Source organism: Coloeus monedula (assembly GCF_965178545.1).
Source record: "Coloeus monedula genome assembly, chromosome: 6".
Taxonomy (NCBI): domain Eukaryota; kingdom Metazoa; phylum Chordata; class Aves; order Passeriformes; family Corvidae; genus Coloeus; species Coloeus monedula.
In genome coordinates, this window is record NC_138786.1 from 15,834,457 (window position 1) to 15,856,827 (window position 22,371).

At 42.5% G+C, this 22,371-nt stretch overlaps 1 protein-coding gene across 1 annotated transcript in view; it reads left to right on the forward strand.

Annotated features, from left to right (window-relative positions):
* Window positions 1-21,839, forward strand: part of PTPRJ (protein tyrosine phosphatase receptor type J) — a gene marked incomplete at its 5' end in the record, with an annotated part of 71,725 nt that extends 49,886 nt beyond the window's left edge. Inside the window, 19 exons of the mRNA XM_082282965.1 lie at window positions 2,016-2,282; window positions 2,881-3,144; window positions 4,283-4,546; window positions 5,750-6,016; window positions 6,903-7,166; window positions 9,427-9,714; window positions 9,958-10,092; window positions 12,672-12,882; window positions 13,029-13,144; window positions 13,713-13,800; window positions 15,077-15,118; window positions 16,059-16,146; window positions 17,253-17,343; window positions 18,155-18,228; window positions 18,376-18,510; window positions 18,988-19,107; window positions 19,461-19,621; window positions 20,088-20,223; window positions 20,924-21,839. Of these exons, the coding sequence (XP_082139091.1) occupies window positions 2,016-2,282; window positions 2,881-3,144; window positions 4,283-4,546; window positions 5,750-6,016; window positions 6,903-7,166; window positions 9,427-9,714; window positions 9,958-10,092; window positions 12,672-12,882; window positions 13,029-13,144; window positions 13,713-13,800; window positions 15,077-15,118; window positions 16,059-16,146; window positions 17,253-17,343; window positions 18,155-18,228; window positions 18,376-18,510; window positions 18,988-19,107; window positions 19,461-19,621; window positions 20,088-20,223; window positions 20,924-21,082 (3,170 nt within the window). The 3' untranslated portion in view covers window positions 21,083-21,839. The remainder of the gene's footprint in view (window positions 1-2,015; window positions 2,283-2,880; window positions 3,145-4,282; window positions 4,547-5,749; window positions 6,017-6,902; window positions 7,167-9,426; window positions 9,715-9,957; window positions 10,093-12,671; window positions 12,883-13,028; window positions 13,145-13,712; window positions 13,801-15,076; window positions 15,119-16,058; window positions 16,147-17,252; window positions 17,344-18,154; window positions 18,229-18,375; window positions 18,511-18,987; window positions 19,108-19,460; window positions 19,622-20,087; window positions 20,224-20,923) is intronic.
* Window positions 21,840-22,371: the final 532 nt, after the last annotated feature.

Consider the following 22,371-nt stretch of genomic DNA (forward strand, 5'->3'; position numbering starts at 1 on the left):
GCAGTGTAATGAATGAAAAGAGACAGCCGAGTTGCTACCCTGGACTCCAGGAGAGCAAAGTTTAAGCTATTCAGGGCACTACTTAGCAGCCTACCCTGGGAATCTGCTTTTGAGGGCTTAGGAGTCCACAAGTGATGTTCAGTTTTTAAAAGCCACCTTTTAGGAGCACAGGAACAGGCAATTTCACTATGTCAAAAGTCAAGCAATGGGGCAGAAAACCAGCTTTGCTGAACAGGCAACTCCTTGTGGAGCTCAAGAAGAAGAGAAATTGTATGAGCTCTGAAAGTGAGGTCAGGCTTCTCAGGAGGATTACAGAGCTGTGGTTTGTCTATGCATGAAGAAGACACCAAGGGCCAGAGCTCAGTCACAGTAGAAACTGGCCAATGCTGTTTCAGATAACAAGAAAGGCTTTTTAAAGCACATTAATAGCAAAAGGAGGTCTAAAGAAAACACTGGACTGATCCTTGTTGAAGATGGTCACCTGACTAATGGGGATGAAGAAAAAGCAGAGGTGTTCAATGTGCATTTTGCCTCAGGTTTTGGTGATACCGATAGACCTTGGTCTGCCTGAGCCCCAGAGCTGGAGGCCCATGAGTGCTGGGCCAGTGGCTTCCACTTGTGGACACTGAAAGTGTGAGGGACCACCTGTATCAGCTGAATGTTCACAAGTCCATGGGGCCTGTTGGGATTCATCCCTGAGTATGGAAGGGTCCCACTGATGTTACGGCAGGACCCCTCTCCATCAGCTACCAAAGGCCTTGGGAGCCTGGAGAGGTCTCTGCCAGCCACTGTTACTTCTATTTACCTGAAGGGTGGGAGGAAAGACCCAGGAACCTGCAGGCCTGTTAGACCAACCTCAGTTCCTGGAAAAATTATGGAGAAGATTGTACTGGGTACTGTTGAGAGGTGTTTAAAGAGCAATGCAGTCATCAGGTGCCATCGACATGGGTCACAAAGGGAAAGTCCCATTTAGCTGATTTGATCTCCTTCTATGGGGAAGGGAGGGTGGTCAATGTATTTTTTCTGCATTTTAGTGAGATTTTTGGTCCTGTCCCTCACAGCATCCTTCTGGACAAGTTGTCCAGCTGTGGGATGAGGGGGTCCATGGTGTGCTGGGTGAGGAGCTGGCTGAAGGGCAGGGCTCACAGGGTTCCAGTGAGTGGGGCTGTGTCTGGCTGGTGAGCAGTTACCAGTGCTGTCCTTAGGGTCCTCTGGGCTCCATCCTGGGGGCTGCTCAAAGTATTTATCAAAGGTATGGATGCAGGAGTTGAATGTGTACTGGGTGCAGTTCTGGGCCCCATGATTGAAGAAGGATGTAAAGGTCCTTGAATGCCTCCAGAGGAGGGCAGGAAGGCTGGTAAAAGGGCTGGAAGGCCTGTCCTGTGAGGAGCAGCTGAGGGCTTTGGGCTTATCTGGTTTGGAGAAAAGGAAGCTGAGGGGTGAACTCATTGCTCTCCTTGGCTTCCTGAGGAGGTGAAATGCAGAGGGTGGGGTTGATCTCTTCTCTGGTGTCCAGGGATATGATGAGTGGGAGTAGTTCAAAGCTGCCTCAGGGGAGGTTTAGACTTGACCTTAGGAAGTATTTCTTTACTGACAGAGGGGTCAAACACTGGAATAGGCATCCTAGAGAGGTGGTCAGTGCCCCAAGCCTTTCTGTGTTTGAAACATCTGGACAATACTCTTAATAATGTGCTTTAATTTTTGGTGAGGCCTGAGGTGGTCAGGGAGTTGGACTAGGATAGTTCTAGGTTCCTTCTAAGTAAATATTCCATTCCACTCTATCACTTTCCTGCCCACCTCTGGATTCCCAAGGGAGGACATGGGACTTCAGTCACTGTGATGGCCTGTGCTTATGTTTTGGGGTGTCAAAGGGAGATGAATGCCCCTCAGAATGACTTGTCTTCAGTTCTCTTTTAGCTGCCCATTGAAGCACTGGTGTGGCTGTGTTTCTTGTGTTCCATGTCTGTGAGCAGCTGTTCCTGCACATTAACAAGTTGTTGCTTTGCCTTTCACAGAGCCCAGCCCGGTTGTTGGTCTCGAGGCAGAATATGTTGGTGTGACTTCTGTCATCTTAAAATGGGTGATGAATGACAACGCTTCTGACTCCTACACGTACAGGATACAGTTTGTAAATGATACAACAGTGTCACTCCTGACATTCAATGACACCAAAGCAGAAATTACCGAGTTAATCCCTGGGACAATGTACAACTTCACAGTGTTTGCTGTAGCAGCTGATAGTAAGACAAAAGGAGAAGGAGTGTCCATAGACCTGTATACAAGTAAGTCACAGTTTTTTGCATCCCTGTTGCTGCTGGTCTGTGTTTTGCTGTGCAGCACAGGGCTCTGCACACCTGCCCAAGGATTGTAATTTAATAGGAGCCTTACCTGGGCAAGATGCTAAGAATGAGTGGTTAATGTATAGAAGAAACATAGCCTTGATTTATTTCCTTACTTATTAAACACCAAATTCCCTCTAACCCACCCCCCCTCCGTGAAACGAAAAATCCTTCACAACAGCTAAACCAAAACCCAACCAGTAAACCAAACTGAAATTGCCTGCATTGTCGACCATACCCATCCCTTTCCTGTCCATCTTTCTGGATTCCCTGTGAGCTCAGCTTCAGTGGTGACCAAAGCTTCTCCTTTGGAATATCAAAGGGAGATAAATGCTGCTCAGCATGGCTTGTCTTCAGTTCTCTCTTAGCTGCCCACTGGTGCAACAGCCTCCAGGAGTGCCTGGTGATGTTGTTGGGGTGCTCCTGCACTCTGGACCATGAGTGGTGTGAGGGAAGTGAAGCACTGGCTGTGTTTCTTGTGTTCCATGTCTGTGAGCAGCTGTTCCTGCACATTAACAAGTTGTTGCTTTGCCTTTCACAGAGCCCAGCCCGGTTGTTGGTCTCGAGGCAGAATATGTTGGTGTGACTTCTGTCATCCTAAAATGGATGGTGAATGACAGTGCTTCTGACTCCTACACGTACAGGATACAGTTTGTAAATGATACAAAGAAGAACCTGACATTCAATGACACCAAAGCAGAAATTACTGAGTTAATCCCTGGGACAATGTACAACTTCACAGTATTTGCTGTAGCAGCTGATAACAAGACAGAAGGAGAAAGAAGTTCCAGAGACCTGTACACAAGTAAGGAAATGGTGCCTTGCAATTGCAAGTAACCATGTGTTTGTACCAAATCACTCTTCTTTCTTACTTTGGGTTTCCAACTTCGTCCTATTTCTCGTCGTGATGTTGCTTTCTTTGCTCCAGGTGTCTGTGTGCATGAACGCAGTGAAGTCTTGGCAAAGGGACTGAAATTGTCTCTGTGCTTGTACGTGCCCCCTGTAAATCAGTTATTTCATCAGCACGTCTGCTCAAGGCTATGTAGAGATCCAGCTGGTACAATAGCATGACTTTTCCTCCAGACACTTGAGGGCTGAACAGACCCCTCACAACACTTCTGGGAGTGGGTTATCACAGCTCGTACCAAAAGCTGTGGTGTGCAGGGATGTGGTACCAGGGTCACAGAGACTTTTTGTTCTTAAAGTTTGGTTTGAGCTCCTTGCAGTCTCTGGCCTGAGGTTCCTGTGGGCTGTGACTGTCCCACTTCTTAGGGTTGCATTATCAAGTGTGGTACCAATCTTGTTGGCTTTGTGCCAAGGAACCTTTTTCCCAGACCAGATAGATGGGATAGGAGGAGACACTACTTCTGTGTGTAGCTCAGAAATGCAAAGAGAACACGCAATATCCCTACAAAGCAATTTAGAGGAGTGTGTCCTGGAGCTGCTACTGGGTCAAGAAGCTTGTCTAAGCTGCCTGAGGTGAGTTCTATCTGTCTGGAGTTGATGCTGAGTTGGGCTTGCAGACACAGCCCCCTAAGGTGTGCCAGCTGTTGGACCTGCTCAAGCAGCCCATTTCTTTCTCCTGATATTGAGGAGAGTTCGGGCTGAAGTTCTCAAATTGAGACTCATGGGCACAATTTTGAGTTAACAGACCAAGGTCAACTTGAACTGTTTCCTTCCCTGATTTCCATCTGTTTCTCTGTCTGGAAAACCACTGTGGAAATAAGTAATTGTTGCATATGAAATGAAACAGAATATTCCCCAGAGCTCCTGTGATCATTCCAAAGATGCCTCAGCATGAATGCCTGAAACAGGGCACTGGTACAGTAGGAGTGATGCTTGGCTCCAAGTGGTGCTCATTCTGTGTGGAATAGGGAATTGTGGCTGTGGCTCTTCTTTCTGTATTTCTCTGTCTTGACAGGTTGTTGCTTTGCCTTTCACAGAGCCCAACCCAGTTGTTGATCTCGAGGCAGAATATGTTGGTGTGACTTCTGTCGTCTTAAAATGGGTGATGAATGACAACGCTTCTGACTCCTACACGTACAGGATACAGTTTGTAAATGATACAAAGAGAAACCTGACATTCAATGACACCAAAGCAGAAATTACCAAGTTAATCCCTGGGACAATGTACAACTTCACAGTATTTGCTGTAGCAGCTGATAATGCCACAGAAGGAGAAGGAGTGTCCATAGACCTGTATACAAGTAAGTCACAGTTTTTTGCATCCCTGTTGCTGCTGGTCTGTGTTTTGCTGTGCAGCACAGGGCTCTGCACACCTGCCCAAGGGTTGTAATTTAAGACTGTTGCAGGCAGAGGTGATGATTCCATCCTGGAGCTGGAGATGGCCAATCTCTGAGCACAGGATGTTAGTGTAGAAGCAGAATTGCCCTGGTAGAAAGCTGATGGTAAAGTTTGCTCCAAGACTGTCAGCAAAGAGAAGAGACTTTTCACTGAGCACTGATCTCTTCCAAACTGGGGAGAGGGCATTGCATTTATTTCCTAGAGTATGGGGGCCTGAGATTCTCATTTTAAGGGGGTCCCACAAAGAGCATATTGTTCTGAGTGAACTTGTGTGATTTGGAGGCCTATAGCTGCCATTGTGGTGCAGCCAGGAGAGAGATTCAGGCAGTGCTACATGAGGAGAACTCCTTTGGCTATCCAGCACCTTGCCACATTGAGTATTAAAAGTCTTGACATGTGGTGTTGGAGGGACCATTTTGGAGCTGGCTTGCAAGGCAGTAGCCCAGCCTGATCATTCCACATAGTGCATTTGAAGGAAAATAGATGACTGTTCTTGTCATTTATGTTTTCCTGAAATGTACCTGCATGTATATTCCTAGCTGCACAGTCAATGCCCAAAAGTCTGACCTGTCTGTCTGTAATGGCTTTTGAACATGCAGAAAGAATAGGGTGCTGGAGAGAGGGTCTCCAGAGGGTCTAGAGATGGTCTCTCTTCCATGGGAATGAAGTGCAGGGCATGAGGATTGGAGAAGTGCCTGGTTCATTACCTCTGTTCCTCTTCTAGTGATATTTTGTCTTCCTTATTTTCTGCTGTACAAAGTTGCCCCACCAGTATCTTTCCCCTCCACTCTTCTCTTCTTCCTGCCTACTTTTTTGCATTGGCAGTGAAACCCTGCAAGTGGTGGCACCGGGTTGGCCTGTACCCCTCTTGCCATTGCCTGTGAAAGGAAGATGAGTTATGCTTGAGATGGTTCATTCTCAATTTCCTGTTACCCACCTATTAAGGCAAAAGCCTCCAGGAGTGCCTGGTGATGTTGTTGGGGTGCTCCTGCCCTCTGGACCATGAGTGGTGTGAGGGAAGTGAAGCACTGGCTGTGTTTCTTGTGTTCCATGTCTGTGAGCAGCTGTTCCTGCACGTTAACAAGTTGTTGGTTTGCCTTTCACAGAGCCCAGCCCAGTTGTTGATCTCGAGGCAGAATATGTTGGTGTGACTTCTGTCATCTTAAAATGGGTGATGAATGACAACGCTTCTGACTCCTACACGTACAGGATACAGTTTGTAAATGATACAACAGTGTCACTCCTGACATTCAATGACACCAAAGCAGAAATTACTGAGTTAATCCCTGGGACAATGTACAACTTCACAGTATTTGCTGTAGCAGCTGATAATGCCACAGAAGGAGAAGGAGTGTCCATAGACCTGTATACAAGTAAGTCACAGTTTCTTGCATCCCTATTCCTTGTTGTCTGTGCTTTGCTGTGCAGCACAAGGCTGTGCCCACCTGCCCATGGGCTGAAATTTAATGGTGTTGCAGGCAGAGGTGCTGTGCTTTGCATGCCTGCAGTCAGAGATGTTTGTGTGAAAGAGACATAGCCTTCTTAGAAAAACCAGAGTAAAACAAACACCTCAAAAACAATGATTGTTGAAGTTGTTTACCAACGCCTGTGACACAAAGAGCTCTTCCCAAAAACTTCCTCTGGCCTGGGATTTGTGTGGTGCATCTGTGGGTGCATCTGTTGCCTTCACTTCTAGGGGGATCAGGGCCTCAGAACATTCTTGTTACGGGCTCCCATATAGAGATACTGTGATTTGGGGCCCTGTGGCTGGAGCAGAATGAACTTTAGATAACACTTGCTCAGGAGTGCATTCATGGCACGACCTAGGCAAGCTGCTCCTTTGCCATCTTCCATAACCTCTATTCCTTTTTCAGTGATATTTGAAGTTCCTTACGTTTTGCTGTACACAGATAGACCACCATGTTCTTTTTCCAGTCCCCCTACAACCTTTTATCTCTCCTAACCACACCTCTGAATTTCCAAGCAAAATCCTGGGAGCTCTGGCAATGTGATGATGTATTCTGCTTTAGAGTGTCAAAGGGAGACAAATGCCACTCAAGGCTACATTCCATCACTTCTGTCTTAGCTGCCCACTGGTGCAACTAAGGAGTCCAGGAGTGCCTGCTGATATTGTTGGGGTGCCTCCTGCACTCTGGACCATGAGTGGTGTGAGGGAAGTGAAGCACTGGCTGTGTTGTGTTCTGTGTCTGTGAGCAGCTGCTCCTGCACGTTAACAAGTTGTTGGTTTGCCTTTCACAGAGCCCAGCTCGGTTGTTAATCTCAAGGCAGAATATGTTGGTGTGACTTCTGTCATCCTAAAATGGATGGTGAATGACAGTGCTTCTGACTCCTACACGTACAGAATAGAGGTTGTAAATGATACAAAGAGAAACCTGACATTCAATGACACCAAAGCAGAAATTACCGAGTTAATCCCTGGGACAATGTACAACTTCACAGTATTTGCTGTAGCAGCTGATAATGCCACAGAAGGAGAAGGAAGTTCCATAGGCCTGTACACAAGTAAGTCACAGTTTTTTGCATCCCTGTTGCTGGTGGTCTGTGTTTTGCTGTGCAGCACAGGTCTCTGCACACCTGCCCAGGGTTTGAAATGCAATATTATGTTAGGCAGAAGTGCTGCACACAGCCTACCTGGAGTCAGCAGTGGTAATGTGTGGAAGGGGGTTCTGTGCAAGGGGTTTTGTTGCCCTTTCCTCTGGGTGAGGCCCTCAGGTTCCTATTTGGATAGGCTCTCAGAGAGTGCACATTGTGCCTGGGGAACTTCCCCCTTTGGAGGGCCCATGGCTGTGGCTGGGCTTGGGCAGCTGATGCCTTTTTCTCTGGCCCTAAAAATACAAGTCAGACACAATTAGGGTAATAAAAGAGTACCTTTGTATGAGGATCCTTAGGTGCACAAATTAGTCAGGTAGAAATAGCCGAAGATGTACCCTGTGCCTGACGCGTGTACCATTTTTATAGATTCTGAAAATTAGCATATCTGATAAGAACCTCCAAATTAGGAACTCCCCTGGTAAAGTAATCCCCCCAGTTCTAGTACTTTCTAAATTCTCCCCCCTCAGGATGAGTTCCAGGCTCTGTTTACAAAAGTATATCTTAGAAAGCTGGTTTCAGCCTTGGTTTCTAAGGAGAACCAAGATAGGATAGAGGTCCTGGAATTTATTTTGTCTTTCTGCCTAGGAAAATGTCGAAACTAAGCTACAATGCTACAAGTACATGTGTAAATGATACAGAGAATAGGTAAAAGAAAAAGGGTAAAAAACCCCAAACAGCATCACAGCACTAGGTGGTGTGGCTGTCAGCCCTGCTGCTTTGCTCAGCTCATCAGCTTACAGGAGATGGCTGAGTTACTCCTGCATTCCTCGTGTTAGGCATTGTGACTATTTTCCTCCTTGTTGTGATCCTGTGCTGCCTTGTCCTTTCCTTTGTTCTGTCCCATTTTGACCGAGATGAAATGAATCTGTCCCAGAGCTCCTGAGTGGGTTTTCTGAGGGGCTCTGGGATGAACTTGGAAAGTCACTGGTACTCCGAAAGTTCTGCTTGGCTACTCATAATGCTCAGTCTGTCTAAAACATGGAACGTGGTTGTGCCTCTGCTTTTTTTGTCTGTCACAAAATACTCCTGAGTGTTTCTGGGGTCTCCTCATGACTTTCACAGAGCCTAGCTCTTTTGTCCATATCAGGGTGGAGTATGCTGGTCTCTGACTTTTCCCATGGAGCGCTGATGATACTTCATCTAACTGTTCCTACAGGATAGAGTTCAAAAGTCATGACTCTTCTAGAAACCAGGCATCCGTTGTCACCAGGTGTCAGAGGTGTTGTTCCAGGGTTTGTCTGTAATCTCCTATAATTTCACCATATTTGTAGGAGTAACTGACAGTGTTACTGGAGAAAAATAAATATTTATAATATGCAGTAGGAGTAAGTCCCAGTCACTCACATCTATTTTTACTAAATCTGTTGCTTCTGGTAGACAACCTTAGTTTCTTAAAATAATACCCCTTCTAATAACAAAATAATTTAATACATGAGTCTATAACCCCTGTATTTGAAAGTACCCAATACTTCCCTTACCAAGAGAGGAAATAAATTTGGTGTGTGTTGTAATTGCAGATTTATAACTGTTTTGATCTTGAAGGCCAAGTTTTACAAGATGTTTAGTTTAGAGGGACGTTTCTTCTGAGTGTTACTGCTACATTAACTTTTCAAGTGTCTTTCTGTATCTGGTCATAAGGTTGCAGTTTTTATATCATGTCCTAGAAGACTCTCACCCAAACTGACTTGTTCTAGTTGCTGCTTTTAAGGATGGCTACTGTTGTGCTCTTAATGGACAGAGATTGTATTAATTTTCTTATTTGTTGGCCACTAAGAGTTTTACATAATTATGGAGGGATTTAGTGGCAGTCTACATACTATAAAAATGTTCTTGGGAGTAGTATGTTAAAGGATTGAACAGTATTTTGAAAACATTGCTGATCTTGATAGATACTCAGCCTAAATTTTGCCAGTAACCCTGTCTGTAGAGGAGTTAAAGAGCACAGAATAGGTCTGTGTACTTAGTGTGTGAAATAGTTGTCTTCCTCATAAGGTAACAAGTCCTTGTGTAGGCAGTAGGTGCCATGTAGGCATCTTTTTAAAAGGGGAAGGGAATACTGAAGTTTTACAAGCATTTATACACATAACATACAAATAGACAGCTTTTTCTATTGAGGACAAGGTTTGATTTCTTACTCCTCTTATTTTGTTGTTCTTTTTTCTTTTGGCAGTAACTGTCTCAGTGAATTCCTTCCTGTGTGAACCAGTGGCCAAGCAGCCTTTCCTAATGCTGAAGTGGAAATGTCCTTTTGGTAACAACTCTGGCTTCAAAATCAACATATTTAATATACATACTTCAAGGGAACAGTTGGCTCCACCCTGCACAGTAGAAGGCTTTGAGCAAGCCTTCCAAACAGAATCTTTAAATTTTTTCAGCACCTATAATGTTTCTATCATAACGCTTTCAAATGGCTCTAAAAGCTCTCCAGTGGACAAATTGTGTCACACCAGCATTTCTGGTAAGCATTAAGATCCAAGAATGAAAAAGGACAAAAATACTAACTTCATGATTGCAGAATACCAGACTTGGTATGCACTACATTATCAGCCTGCAGATTATGAATAAAACACTACATTAATTCATAGTCTAGCATGATGTGCAATAAATATACATTATGTGAACAGTGTCAGTTTCACAGCCTTTTCTTGTTTGGAAAACTTTTATCAGTGCTTACTGAACTAAAAAATATTTTTGTTGATAGACCCACCTCCTCCAAGTGAAGTTCCTTCAATCAAGGCTGTCAGTCACAGCTCACTGTCTGTTGAATTCTCTGATTTTGATTCACGGAATGGTCCATTAGAAGCCTACGCAGTAATGATTACAACAGAAGATCAGGGTAAGATGTTCATGATATTATCTTGTAGCTGAAACAATTTACCAGGTAGCATTATGTTTCACACTCTAAATAGGTGCTAAATGGATAGAGGAAAAGCAGACTCAGAATTTTCAATCACTTTTCTGAATTGTAAGGTAAATACCTTGCTTGCTTGAAGTCAGGTCACTCCTTATTTTCAGAAGGCCCTATTTTCAGTCAGTCTTTTCCTGCCTGACTTATCTTTGTACATAAATCTCATATGTATTGCCCCTGTGCTATTCCCATCTTGATTTGCCAGTGATTCCCTTCCCCAAGATTGCATAGTATCCTTTCTTCTCCCACAGAATAATTTCAGAGCAGCTAATAGAAGCAGCTTTGGAATATGGATTGTTTTTCCTCCTCCCTTCTTCAGCTGGAATATGCCTGCAGTAAGGTCATAAAAGGAAAAAAGCTTTCTTCCTGATTTTACTCAAAACACTTTAACTAAGAGAGATGGGATGCGGATGGAAGGCTTAAAAATCATTGACAGCATTAATGGGAGTTAAATGCCTCAGAAAACTAGGGGGTAGCCTATCAGACTGGTCTATTTAAAGCATCAAAACTGGGAAATGTCTCTGATAGGTGAGTGTCTGGTAATAAGTCATTAAATTAAGGAACTTAGTTTTGCAGCATAGGTCCCGCTTGAACAACTTTTCATTTTTGCCAGTGCACTGGAGGAATAAGGCACCTGATGGAGACAGTTTCTGCTAAGTGGGAGTTGACATTCACGCTTATCCTTTGTTACAACACTGGAAATCCATTTTGCAGGATTTTGACTACAGATCTTCCTTCAGTGGTTCTCCATGCAATACACATCCAAGAAATGCATGTGTGTGTACATATATATGTGTATATATATGTTTCATCACATCAGTGCAGAAAATTCCTATTTTTCCCATACCTACTTAGCTGCCTCTGAATTGCTGATTTCACTGTCAGTCTCTTGCATGCAGCTCTGCTTGTAACTTCAGCCAGTCCTGGTTAGTCACAAGGAGATTTGGTGCATTCTTCTGTGTGGTTTGGATTGTAATGTATTCAAGAAGGAGAACCTGGAGGATGTGACTGAGAGAAATAAGGGAGGAAGGTTGCCCACACTTAAAATGTAGAATGAGTGCTTTGATGGGAGCAGAAGACAGCCTCACAGCCAAGCATTGCTTCAGCTTTATCATGTTGAAATAGCACAAATATTCTTGAGAGTGGTGCTCTGTTCTAAAATAGACATGGTTACCTTTAGGATAGTCAGAGGGGACTTTGTTCTGTTGTGTAAGGCATGGTGTCTAAGGCTGTTTGAAATGTTGTAGGGTGATATTCAAGGCATTCACAAGGAGCTGCAGGTATAATCAGGGATGTACATCCTGTTGGAATGGAAACTAGGGACAAGACAGGACAGAACACATCTCAGGTAGTATTGAACACCCATTTCTAGGCAGCTGAGTTAATTGCAACCTCATCTGCTTTTGATGAGACCAAGTTAGTGCTTTAGAAGAGTTGCCTTGCATCCTGTTGCTGCAGAGTTACAGTTGAGGAGAGCTTTGCTGCTGGTAATAAATCACCCCTTGTCTGCCCAGCTCCGGGAAACTTACCAGAGCTTTTCCACCTTTCAGAGCCTCCTGCAAGGCTTCTTTTAAAGGTGAGTTCAGTATTATACCCACTTTTATACCCACTTTTAGAAGGAGCTTTTAGCTTTGTAAAGGGAGTCAGCAGAGAGCAAGGTATGCAAACTTCTGTCAAATTAATGAGATTCTCTGATATCCCTCAACACTGGGAAGATTTGTCAGTTGACTTGCTCTTGAGTTGTTGGACAAGTGGTAGGTTGACTTTGTTTATTACCTCTTAGGTTACGTGTGTCTCAACTGTATAATTGCCTCAAGTTTCTAGGGCTCATTTGCTGTAACAACAGACACTGTAAGGTGGTGCTGTTCTGCAAATGGTGTCCTGTTGGTCGCTGCTCACTGTGGTAGCCTGTTCTTGGTCTTCTTAGAAACTCTTCTGGCCAGTGTTTTGTCCAGTGCTTGTCTATGTCAAGGAAAGGCAGAAATTACCTCTTTCATCTCTTACAGTTTAGGTGTGAGACTTCTTGTAGGATAGAACAAGGAACAAGGTCAGGACGAGTTTAGTGTCACCCTGAATGAGGCCTGCTGCTGTTTGAGTAGCACAATGTTGCCAAATACTGATTGTCTTTTTCTACACCATTTGCATTTTACTCTCTACATACAAGAATTGATAGAATGCATATGGATATAGCTGACTCGGCTGGTGAAGCCTGTCCATGAGGATGCCAGGTTCCAACACTCATGTACCTTTATTCAGAAGCTCCACTATATACGGTAGAAGTAAAACCAAAAGCAAATTAAAACAAACAACACTGGGGAGAGGTAGTGCAGTAGATTGCACTGCAGTAGAAGAGGTTTCTTGAGATTATCTGTTGCTCTCAGCCTTTCATTTCAGGCAGTACTTGTGGAAGAATGACAACTGTGGTTAATTTGACCATCTCAGCCGCTGTGGCAATTGATACAAAATCAGGGGATGAATTGTATCTATGTTCTTATTTTATCCTGAAGGTCCTGACTCTTTGAAGTCTAAATTGAACAACACATACAGAGATTTCAAGAAGAAGAAGACAACTGCCTATGTTACATATGTCATAAAAACAGAGCAGGCAGAATCACCTTCTTCCCATTCCCAGAATGGTAAAAACATCATTAATGTTGGCAAGGGAAACACAATGTATGGCTATGAAAATGGACCATTGATACCTCTTCGTTCATACAGGTATTTATTTCAAACCACTCTTTTGTTAAGTTTTCTGCTGTTGGAATCTAAAAGATCATCTAATGGAAAGATTACAGATCTTGCTAAAGGCTGTTAAAACCCTGTAATGAACCTGTTTTTATTTTTCTCTTACTCCTTTTCAACAGGGCATGTGTTGCAGGTTTCACTAATATAACCTTTATGGCCAACATGATTGAGGGGGAAGATAGTTATGTATCATTTTCACCCTGTTCTGAACCGGTTTTACTACCCCAGGATCCAGGTATAGTTAATGTCAAATATAGGACTGGCGGCTTGGCACATACACAGCGTGTGGAGATTCCTTAATTATGGCAAGTTTCATAGTATCAAAACACCTGTTAGTTTCCCTGTATGAACTTTCCTTCTAGCTTTGCAGTGGCACTGCTCTGTAAATTCATACCTTGCTAGTTCTGCAAGTAATCCCTTTTTTCTGTGTAAGAATTCCTTGCAGGAGTAGCCAAAAGCTGTGCTACTCATGGCATGCTGAAAGGGATTGGATGACACACTGAGACTTTGGTATAGCAACAAGTAGAGGATAGCAACTGATGTTCTCACAGTTCTGTTAAACTGGAAGCAGGTGTATTGGAATGCAGATACTGGTCCTTTGATCCCAATTTTATATTAATTTAACATTCTCTAGTTATTATTCTTAATGAGGTGTCAATACTGGAACTGCCAAAGGACAGTAAAGACAAGATATTTAGTAGAGTGGAGCATGCTCTGTCACTGGCGAGGTTCTGCTGTAGCATGTTGATTCAGTTAGAAGTTACTGAAGAGGTAAATGAGTAATACTCATTCTCTTTTATCAGGTGTTATTGCTGGAGTGGTTATTGGATGCCTTTTGGCTATCTTTGCTGTAGTCGCTGTAGGGGGCTTCATATTCTGGAGAAGGAGAAGGTAATGTGTGTGTGTTATTGTATTGGTTGTGTTGAGGAGCACCAGTGTTTCACTTGAGTATCTTTCTCCTAGAAAGGGCTCTCTCTGTCATGATACCCATCTGGCAAGATGTTTTGAAATACGCTGTATTAAAAATGTTGTTTGTATGTTACAGATTAGAGCTGAAGTATCAAACCAGTTGTTAAGTAACTTTAACCCCACTTAAAACTTAACAAATTAATGAGTTCAGAAGAGCTAAACAAAAGAAATCTTAATTCATGGAACAGAATTACGGAATCATAGAATGAGTTTGGTTGGAAGGGACCTTCACGATCATCCAGTTCCAACCCCACTGCCATGGGCACGGACACCTCCCACCAGAGCAGGTTGCTCAGAGCTCCATCCAGCCTGACCTTGAACACTTCCAGGGATGGGGCATTCACGACTTCTCTGGGCAACCTGTGCCAGTGCCTCATCATTCATGAATAGTGATGAAGTCATTCAGTCAGAAGTGAGCAAACGTCTCAAATTATTGTGCTAAAAGTAATTGGGTGTAATTGTACCTTAGATGGTTTGATTTTAAATTATCGATTAGTCATTCTTTTTAATTGCTTTATAGCCTGTCACATGAAACTTCTATTCTGGAATTTCCAGAAGCTGATGAGTTTGAGCTGGTCTCTGTTTCCAATCTTGCCCACATAATCTGGGATGTTAGAGTGCATGAAGGCTTTTTCCTGCTTCTCACCACGTAGTACATCCTTTCTCTGGAGTCAGCTGTAGGGCCCTTAGTCCAGTTTTCTCAGTTTCTTTGATTAACTGCTGTTATTTTCACAATTTTAACCAGTAGCTGTGTACAACCATGGGAAGAGCTTCCTTTAAAGCTAGGAACATTTCTTTCCATTCAGCTACTAGTGAATGACTGACATATCACTGTTGAACACTTCCTGTAGGGATTCTGGGATTGGTATCAGTTCTCCTGAGATATTAGCTAGTGGTGCAGATCCCTCAGGTGTGCATCTTCCACCAAAATATGTGCTTTGTGTCCAGACTTTATACTCTAGTTCCAACAGAAAGAAGCAGTCCCATTGGACATCATCACCAAAAGAAGGATGAAGTTGTTTTTCTGTATTCCAGACATAAAGTTTGCCTCAGGAGTTTGGGGTTTTTTTCACAGAATGAGAAGCTTTAAGAGAAATTGTTCTTAATAGGCAGAGGAAATAGGTGTCATAAGAAATCTCATACACATTCCATTGAATTCTACTGTGAACCTATTGTGTTGTTTTCTTTCACCTTATAGGAAAGATAAAAGAAATAATGAAGTTTCCTTTTCTCCAATTAAGTAAGTCCATATCTTTTCTCATGTTGTTTTCTGAGCTCAAGTGATATTTGCAAAAATTACTTGGAACTCAGATATTTGCTTTCTGAGCAGTTTTGTAGAGAATTTTGAAGTATTAATTCCTCATGGAACTGAAGGACTCCAGCATGCAGGCTAAAAATAACCATGTTGGTGGAGACTTCTAGAGCCACCACAGGGATTTGAGTGTTCTCTTCATGAATCACTATTAGACACACAAATGCTCCACATGGTTTTGAAAAACAGGATGTTTGAATGAAATACAGGCTTCATGCACACTGAGGGAACAATCCAAATTTTTCATAATGTGCACAAAGGCAAAATATGTTCTGTGACCTGAATTCTTCTTTTTCTTAATGACTACTTTGTGCTGAGCCATTAATTCAGATCATGTTGTGACTGTAAAAGCTGACCATGGAGGGGGTAACCACAATGTATTGGAAGTCACAGGCACTGCAGCTGAGTCATGTTATTGGTTCTGGCACCAATTTTTGTGCTGTTGGAAAGCCATGGCCAGAGCATCCCATGGAATCCCACCTCTGTAGACTTTGTTGACATAAAATACACCAGGGAATGGGGTCAATCCAATGGGAGTAAGCAGCTGAGTGGCACCTTGTGTGATGTTCCTCTCCTGAAGGATCCTGTTCTCTCCTTGATTTAACAGAGCAGTTAAATGCTATGCTTGGTATCCTGTCCCGTGTAAATGCACCGTTTTGAGGCTGCAACTAACAGTCATGCTTTCAGTCTTAGATTCACATAATGAAAAATACAACTGCATGTGTCTAATCAGCCTTTTTTTCTTCCCCTCACTCTCTCCTGAAGAATCAAGAAGTAAGTAAAGCATACTTTCTAACACATTAACTGAATTAATTCATGGCTTATTTACCTAATACCAGTTGCTGACACATGGCTTTTCTCACTTTAGATCAAAAATGATTAAAGTGGAGAACTTTGAGTCATACTTTAAGAAGCAGCAAGCTGACTCCAACTGTGGTTTTGCTGAAGAGTATGAGGTATGTGCCCTCAGTGGAGAGAGAGCTTCATGACAAATGGTTTTGGAAAGACAAATCATCTTTCCTATGGAGCATGCACAAGGCTTACTGAAGGAGAAGAGAAGGGTCCTTTTTTATAAAGATGATTAAGCTGTACGTGTAGCCTTCCCTTCCCTTATGCAGCTCCAAATTTAGTTGAAGTGCATGATAAATACTTCCTGTCCTGAATTATTATCTCTGCCTGTGGGCTTGTAGCATGGCCTGCTTGTCAGATCTCTCACCACAGACAGGTGTCTCGAATCCTTGCCCTAGTCATATATAGAGTTAGCCTAGGGGACACTGTATCATTTTTCTGCACTTCAGTTTTCTCATCTTGGGTTGTTTTGGGGTTTTTTATACAAATCAAGACAGGTCTGTTGCTAATCTCACTGACTTCTCCAGTGTGTGGGTGTGATTTGCAAACCACATGTGTGAATAGCTCAGTCAGAGAAACAGCAATTATGATTCTCTTACTGACCATAAGAGTTTTTCTATGAAATGTGCTAAAGCTCAGTTGTGGTAAGGGCCAAAGGACAGGAAGGAAGTGTCAGGGAGGATTCTGTGATGTCATGTCTGCTGTTAAAGAATCTCATTCTTTTTCTCATCTCCTTGAAGCTATTAATTGACTTTCTTATTCAGATTCTGTCTCGCTGTACTTCACAGGCTGGTGCTCCACCTTGCCTTCCTCTCAGATTTTGCTTCCTTCAGTCGCTTCGTGCTGTGTTTGCTCCTCTCTCCTTGCAATGTCTGCAGAGCTTATGCATAGTTCTCTGCCTTGGGGACAGAAGGAGCTGCCATTGAGATCAGTGTCTGCTTCCACAGAACTCTTTCCAGGCTTTTAAAGCCCATCTGTGGCTTTTGAACATGCTGCTATTCCTACCTTCTGTATTAATCCCTTCTCTTATCAGATTTGCCACTGTCACCCTCCCACTCTGTAATAAGATGATTTTTATTGACATTTATCCCAGTGTAACATGCCTACTTTTACAGCACAGGACATGAGTGTTTGGACTATTTTTCTGTTTGTCACGTTTCTGTATGATTGCTGAACCAGGACCAGGTGCTCATGAATCCTCTTTTTATTGCAGGAACTCAAGTCTGCTGGTGTTCATCAGCCCAAATTTGCTGCTGAACTTCCTGAGAACAGGGGGAAAAATAGATACAACAATGTCTTACCATGTGAGTTACTCTCTTTGTGTTTGCAAAGTCTGCCAGTTGAGTTTTTAAGTGAAAACCATTGGGTTTGGCTAATCTGGATTTTAATAGTACCCAGAGGTTTCAAATGTCGTTTTCCAAATGAATGAATTTGGACTGCTGCTTTCCCGAAGTCAGTGTATAAGCAAACCTGAAGGAGCCTTCCCTCAAGGATATTTCTCCAGAAAGCTTCTTTAAAGAACTTTCCCTTGACTTTAATTTTCCATTTGTGAGACAGATGCAATCCAGGCTGAAAGCACAAGAGGATAACAGTTGACCACAGACAAACAAATGTGCAGAGCTATGAGAAATATTAAGACCCTGCTGGCCAGCTTTGCAGATGAAGTAAGAGTTTAAGCCCTGTCAAGCTGCCAGTGGGCATCCCAATGTAGCAAGGTGTCAGAATTAATTGAAAAGTGAACAGTGACAGGTACTTAAGGATGCTTTGGAGGAAAAATATCAGCTGCCATGGTAGCAGGAGACAAATCACTTTTTTTGTATCTAGTAATTAAAACTGTAGTAAATTTTGTGTTGGATTAAAAATATATAAATGGGCAAAACCAAACTGTGTTTAAAACCAAAATAATCTGTGTTTCTAGAGTGTTTATCCTGGCCACTCCTTTTTCTGAAGGCTACTGCTATTTATGATTCCTAAAGTTATATTCTTATTCTTAAAACGCACGTTGTTCTAGAACACCTTTTACTTAGAAACCATGCATTTATAAATAAACAGTATTTTGCTGAAAGGTTCTAGTTCTAAAATTCATAATTTTCTTTTCCTTTTTTCTTTCTGCAGATGATATTTCTCGTGTTAAACTTTCAAATCAAAGCTCTGGAACTGGTGATTATATTAATGCAAACTATATGCCTGTAAGTTGCTTCTTTAGCTGAAATGAAATATATTGTGAATTTTTTGGTTTAGGCATAAGAACTCATGCTGATGTTTAAAATCAGCTTTTATTTCTCACTGATGTGTGGGTATATATATATTTATTTATTTTGGTTTTTTCTTCCTAGGGCTATAACTCAAAGAAGGCATTTATTGCTGCACAGGGTCCGTTACCCAATACTATAGACGACTTCTGGCGAATGATTTGGGAAAAGAGTATATACTCTATTGTTATGTTGACAAAATGTATGGAACAAGCCCGGGTATGTTGTTATCAGTACTGAATTGTCTCTTGAAGGCAGCTGCATCTCTTCTAATTTTGTTGTTACCTTAGTGTTTTGGAGGCTGACCACTATCTTTTAACAACCATCCTCTTGGTGGAAGACTGTTTTCTAAATTAAAAAAGCAGTTTTCTTTTTTGTTGTTGTTGGTTTGGTTTGGGTGTTTTTGTTTTGGTTTGGTTTGGTTTGGTTTGGTTTTTTTGTTGGTTTTTTTTAGCTTTTTCCTCTTTTTATATCTGCTGACTACCAGAACAGATTGTCAGGAGGGCTGTGGAATTACTGTCATTTAGGGTGGGTTCTTCTCTCTAAAGAATGATTTTGGTAGATCTTCTCTTGCCCTGGAATAGGCCTTGAGAAGGGTGACATGCTTTCTAGCCCTGCTTCAGGTGGTGTGTTACTTAAAAGTGAGTTGCTTCATTGCTGTGTGTGATGTGTCTAACTTTGTAACTCTCTTCTTAGACAAAATGTGAGCAGTACTGGCCAGACAAACAGCCCAAGAGCTATGGTGACATTATTGTGACAATGGTCTCAGAAGTTGTCCTTCCGGAATGGACAATAAGGGACTTCACTGTAGAAAAGGTAAGGACTGCCTTGATTGTTGGTTGTTAGTGTGTAAATGACCTTGTGCTTATGCAGATAGCTGTAATATCTTCTGCACTGAACAGTTAGCCCCATCAGCAAATAAAATGTAGCAGATATGAGCTTGGAGTAAAGTAAAAGGAAATTATTTCAAAGTATTCTCTACCACAGCAGAAGGAAGAGGGAAACTGGAATGTCATTGGTCAAATCACTGCATAGTTTGTAACAGGCATCTTTGATGAAGCTGAGCTTGGCCTGTGTCAGGAAGCCCAACTGTTGCTCCTCTGAAGCCAGTTTTCATTGTCTTTTTTGTTGTTCTGTTGGTTGTTTTACTTTAATGTCTATTTCTGCAGTCCAACACCCCTGAGAGCCACATGGTGCGCCAGTTCCATTTCACCTCCTGGCCAGATCACGGAGTGCCAGAGACAACAGACCTTCTCATCAACTTCAGGCACCTTGTTCATGAGTACAACAGCCAGAACCCAATGGACTCTCCTACTCTGGTGCACTGCAGGTAGGAAGAAGGTGTTTCTGTCAGACACTTTTGTCTCGTGGTTTTTTTTACAGCCAATTCTATTTCAGTGGGATTAAAACCAAAGTCTCTTTGCCTAAGGACATGGGCTATTTACCCTGCCATACTAAAACCTTGGCCCTGTGCTTCAGAAACTAGGAGTGCTGTGTAGATAGCAAAGGAAGTGATACAAAATGCCATTAGAACAGAGCATCTCTCCTAGCTTGGAAAACTGAGCTGGAAAAGTTGTCCTTTCAAGAGTTTATATATGTAAAATCTTGTGCACGTGTAAGGCTGAGAAGCCTCTCTTGGTGGTGGTAAGAGCCACCCCTCTGTGCTGCCAAGATTTCTATTACCCATGCCGCTGAAATAGTAGGAAGCATCATCCTGGCCTGACTGGCTTTTCAGGAGGCCAGCAGTGAGCAGGTGGTTGAGAGCAAGCACGAACAGCCTGTCGGTGTCATTGCAGCGCTGGCGTTGGGAGGACGGGGACGTTCATTGCCATCGACCGCCTGATCCAGCAGATGGAGATGGAGAGCACGGTGGATGTGTATGGGGTGGTGTACGATCTCCGCATGCACCGACCCCTCATGGTGCAGACTGAGGTGAGGCTCTCTCCCGTCCAGCAGCACATTCCTCAAGTGTGCGTGATCGTCTGGATGTAGTCTGAATTACAGGAAGATAAGATATTAAGGAGATAAAATTACTCTTCATTTAACTTCCCTCCTTCCTGTCTCGTCCCCACAAAAGTAGTCGCAGCCAGGGACCATAGTACATTCAAGCAATCTCCTTGTGGAGTACTTTGCAGGACTGGTGTTTGCAGCTGGAAGGAATCAAATCCTGAAGCAGACTTTTTTTAGCCATGTGGGTTTTATCCTTTAGCTGCGAGCCAGAATTATGTGGAGTCAAGTGGTCTCGGTGTGCATCTTTGCTTTTGTGTTCTGCAGGAATCCAAGTGTTCCTGCTGGGAATTAGCACTTTGATCCAGAAAGGTGTGTGGACTAACTCAAGCTGATTTGAAAAAGGGTGTAAAGTCTCCATCATGCAAGTCTGTTGGGATAGCGTTAGGCATGACAGATCCTAGTTCTAGACAGCAAGACTTGATCCTCGTTTTTTTATGGGGGGGATTGATCAGATGACATCATGAGGTCCTTTCCAGCTCTATTTTCTATGAACTATACACAAAAGTTCTAAAACAAGGTCTGTGATAACAGTGCAGTAGCCAAACCTATATTCAGAAGCAGAATTACTTCCAAATTCAGGTATTTTTTAGAAATGCATTACGTTCTCTTTTTCTCCCATCAGGACCAGTACATCTTCCTAAACCAGTGTGTCATGGATATCATTAGATCCCAGAGAGAGAGGAAAACTGACCTTATCTACCAAAACGTGACAGCAATGGCAATCTATGAAAACTTCGCACCTGGGCCAGCCTTTGGGAAGGCCAATGGCTACCACACATAGCCCAGAAGGAGCCCAGTGCCTCCAGGAGGTGTTACCTGCCCATAGGAAAGGGAGGTGTTCGACTCGTGTTTTCTGGAATTGTGTGCAGTGTCTCATGTCTGGCTTCTCCAGTTCTGTCTGCATTCAAAGGTGTGATCTACAGGAGGAAAAACACAATGCTGGCAGGAGCTGCAGATTGATGTTAAAACAACCCAAACAACAAAACCCAAGCAAAACTTTTTAAAGTTAACAGAGGAATCTTGCTTTTTCTTGGGAATTTAACAGTACTGATAGGTGAAATAGCATTTGCAGTATGAACAGTGAACTAGAATTTAAATATTGAAATAATAACACAAGCTTTTTATTACAATTTTATATGATTTCATTTACAGACACCAGGTTTGTGGGCTGTTTTAATATATTTAATTATAAGTTTCAGGAACATATTTTATCTACTGTATCTGGTTACTTAGTTAATAGATATGTGCCTCTGTGATCTATTTTTTTCTGTGTTCCTTTTTATTTAAAAAAGGAGTACAAATGGCTCCTTCAAATGGACATTTATACTTGGAAATTGTGCCTTTTCTAGTTGCTACTCTAGGAAAAAAAACAGCAGAGATTCTATTTTTGTACTGAAACTCTTAATGAGAACACAGATTTTTAAATAAGGCTTATGTCAAACTTAACTGTAGTTGCACTGTTGGCAGGACTCTCCAGAAGTTTGGAGCTGAGCTTTGTTTTTGCATTTCACCACAAATATCCCCTGCCTTAATGTTTCGGTGCCTCTGCCAGAGGAAAAAGGAGTGTGGTCTGTCACTCCGAGCTTTAACTGTAGTTACAAACAGAGCAAGTGAATCTGTGAATGTGTGTGCGGGGGAGTGTGTGGGGGTGTGGATGAAGGACAGAATAGCTCCTCCCTGTTCCTGGCTGATATTCTGTTTTTATACAATTTATAATGATTTATTTAAAGGTGCAATATATGATTTACTGAATAATGCTCACTCTAATAGAGTTTTTCTCAGGTTGGTGTCTTTTTATCATTGTTGTTGTTTTTCCTCAAGTATATAAATCTGTGAAAATGTTGAAACTAAGGTTCCAAGTGTTGAAGCACTCCCAAACGGATCGACTGGCTTTACCATTTCTACCAAAAGACATTGCACAAAATTCTGCTGTAAAGACAAATTTCTTGGTTGTTTTAGCCATTCAAAACTGAGACACATCTTACCTGCCTGCATCTCACTGATCCAGTGTAATTGTTTTGTAATTATTTGCAATATACTGCTGCTTTTGTTTTGACTGATCCTTTTAGA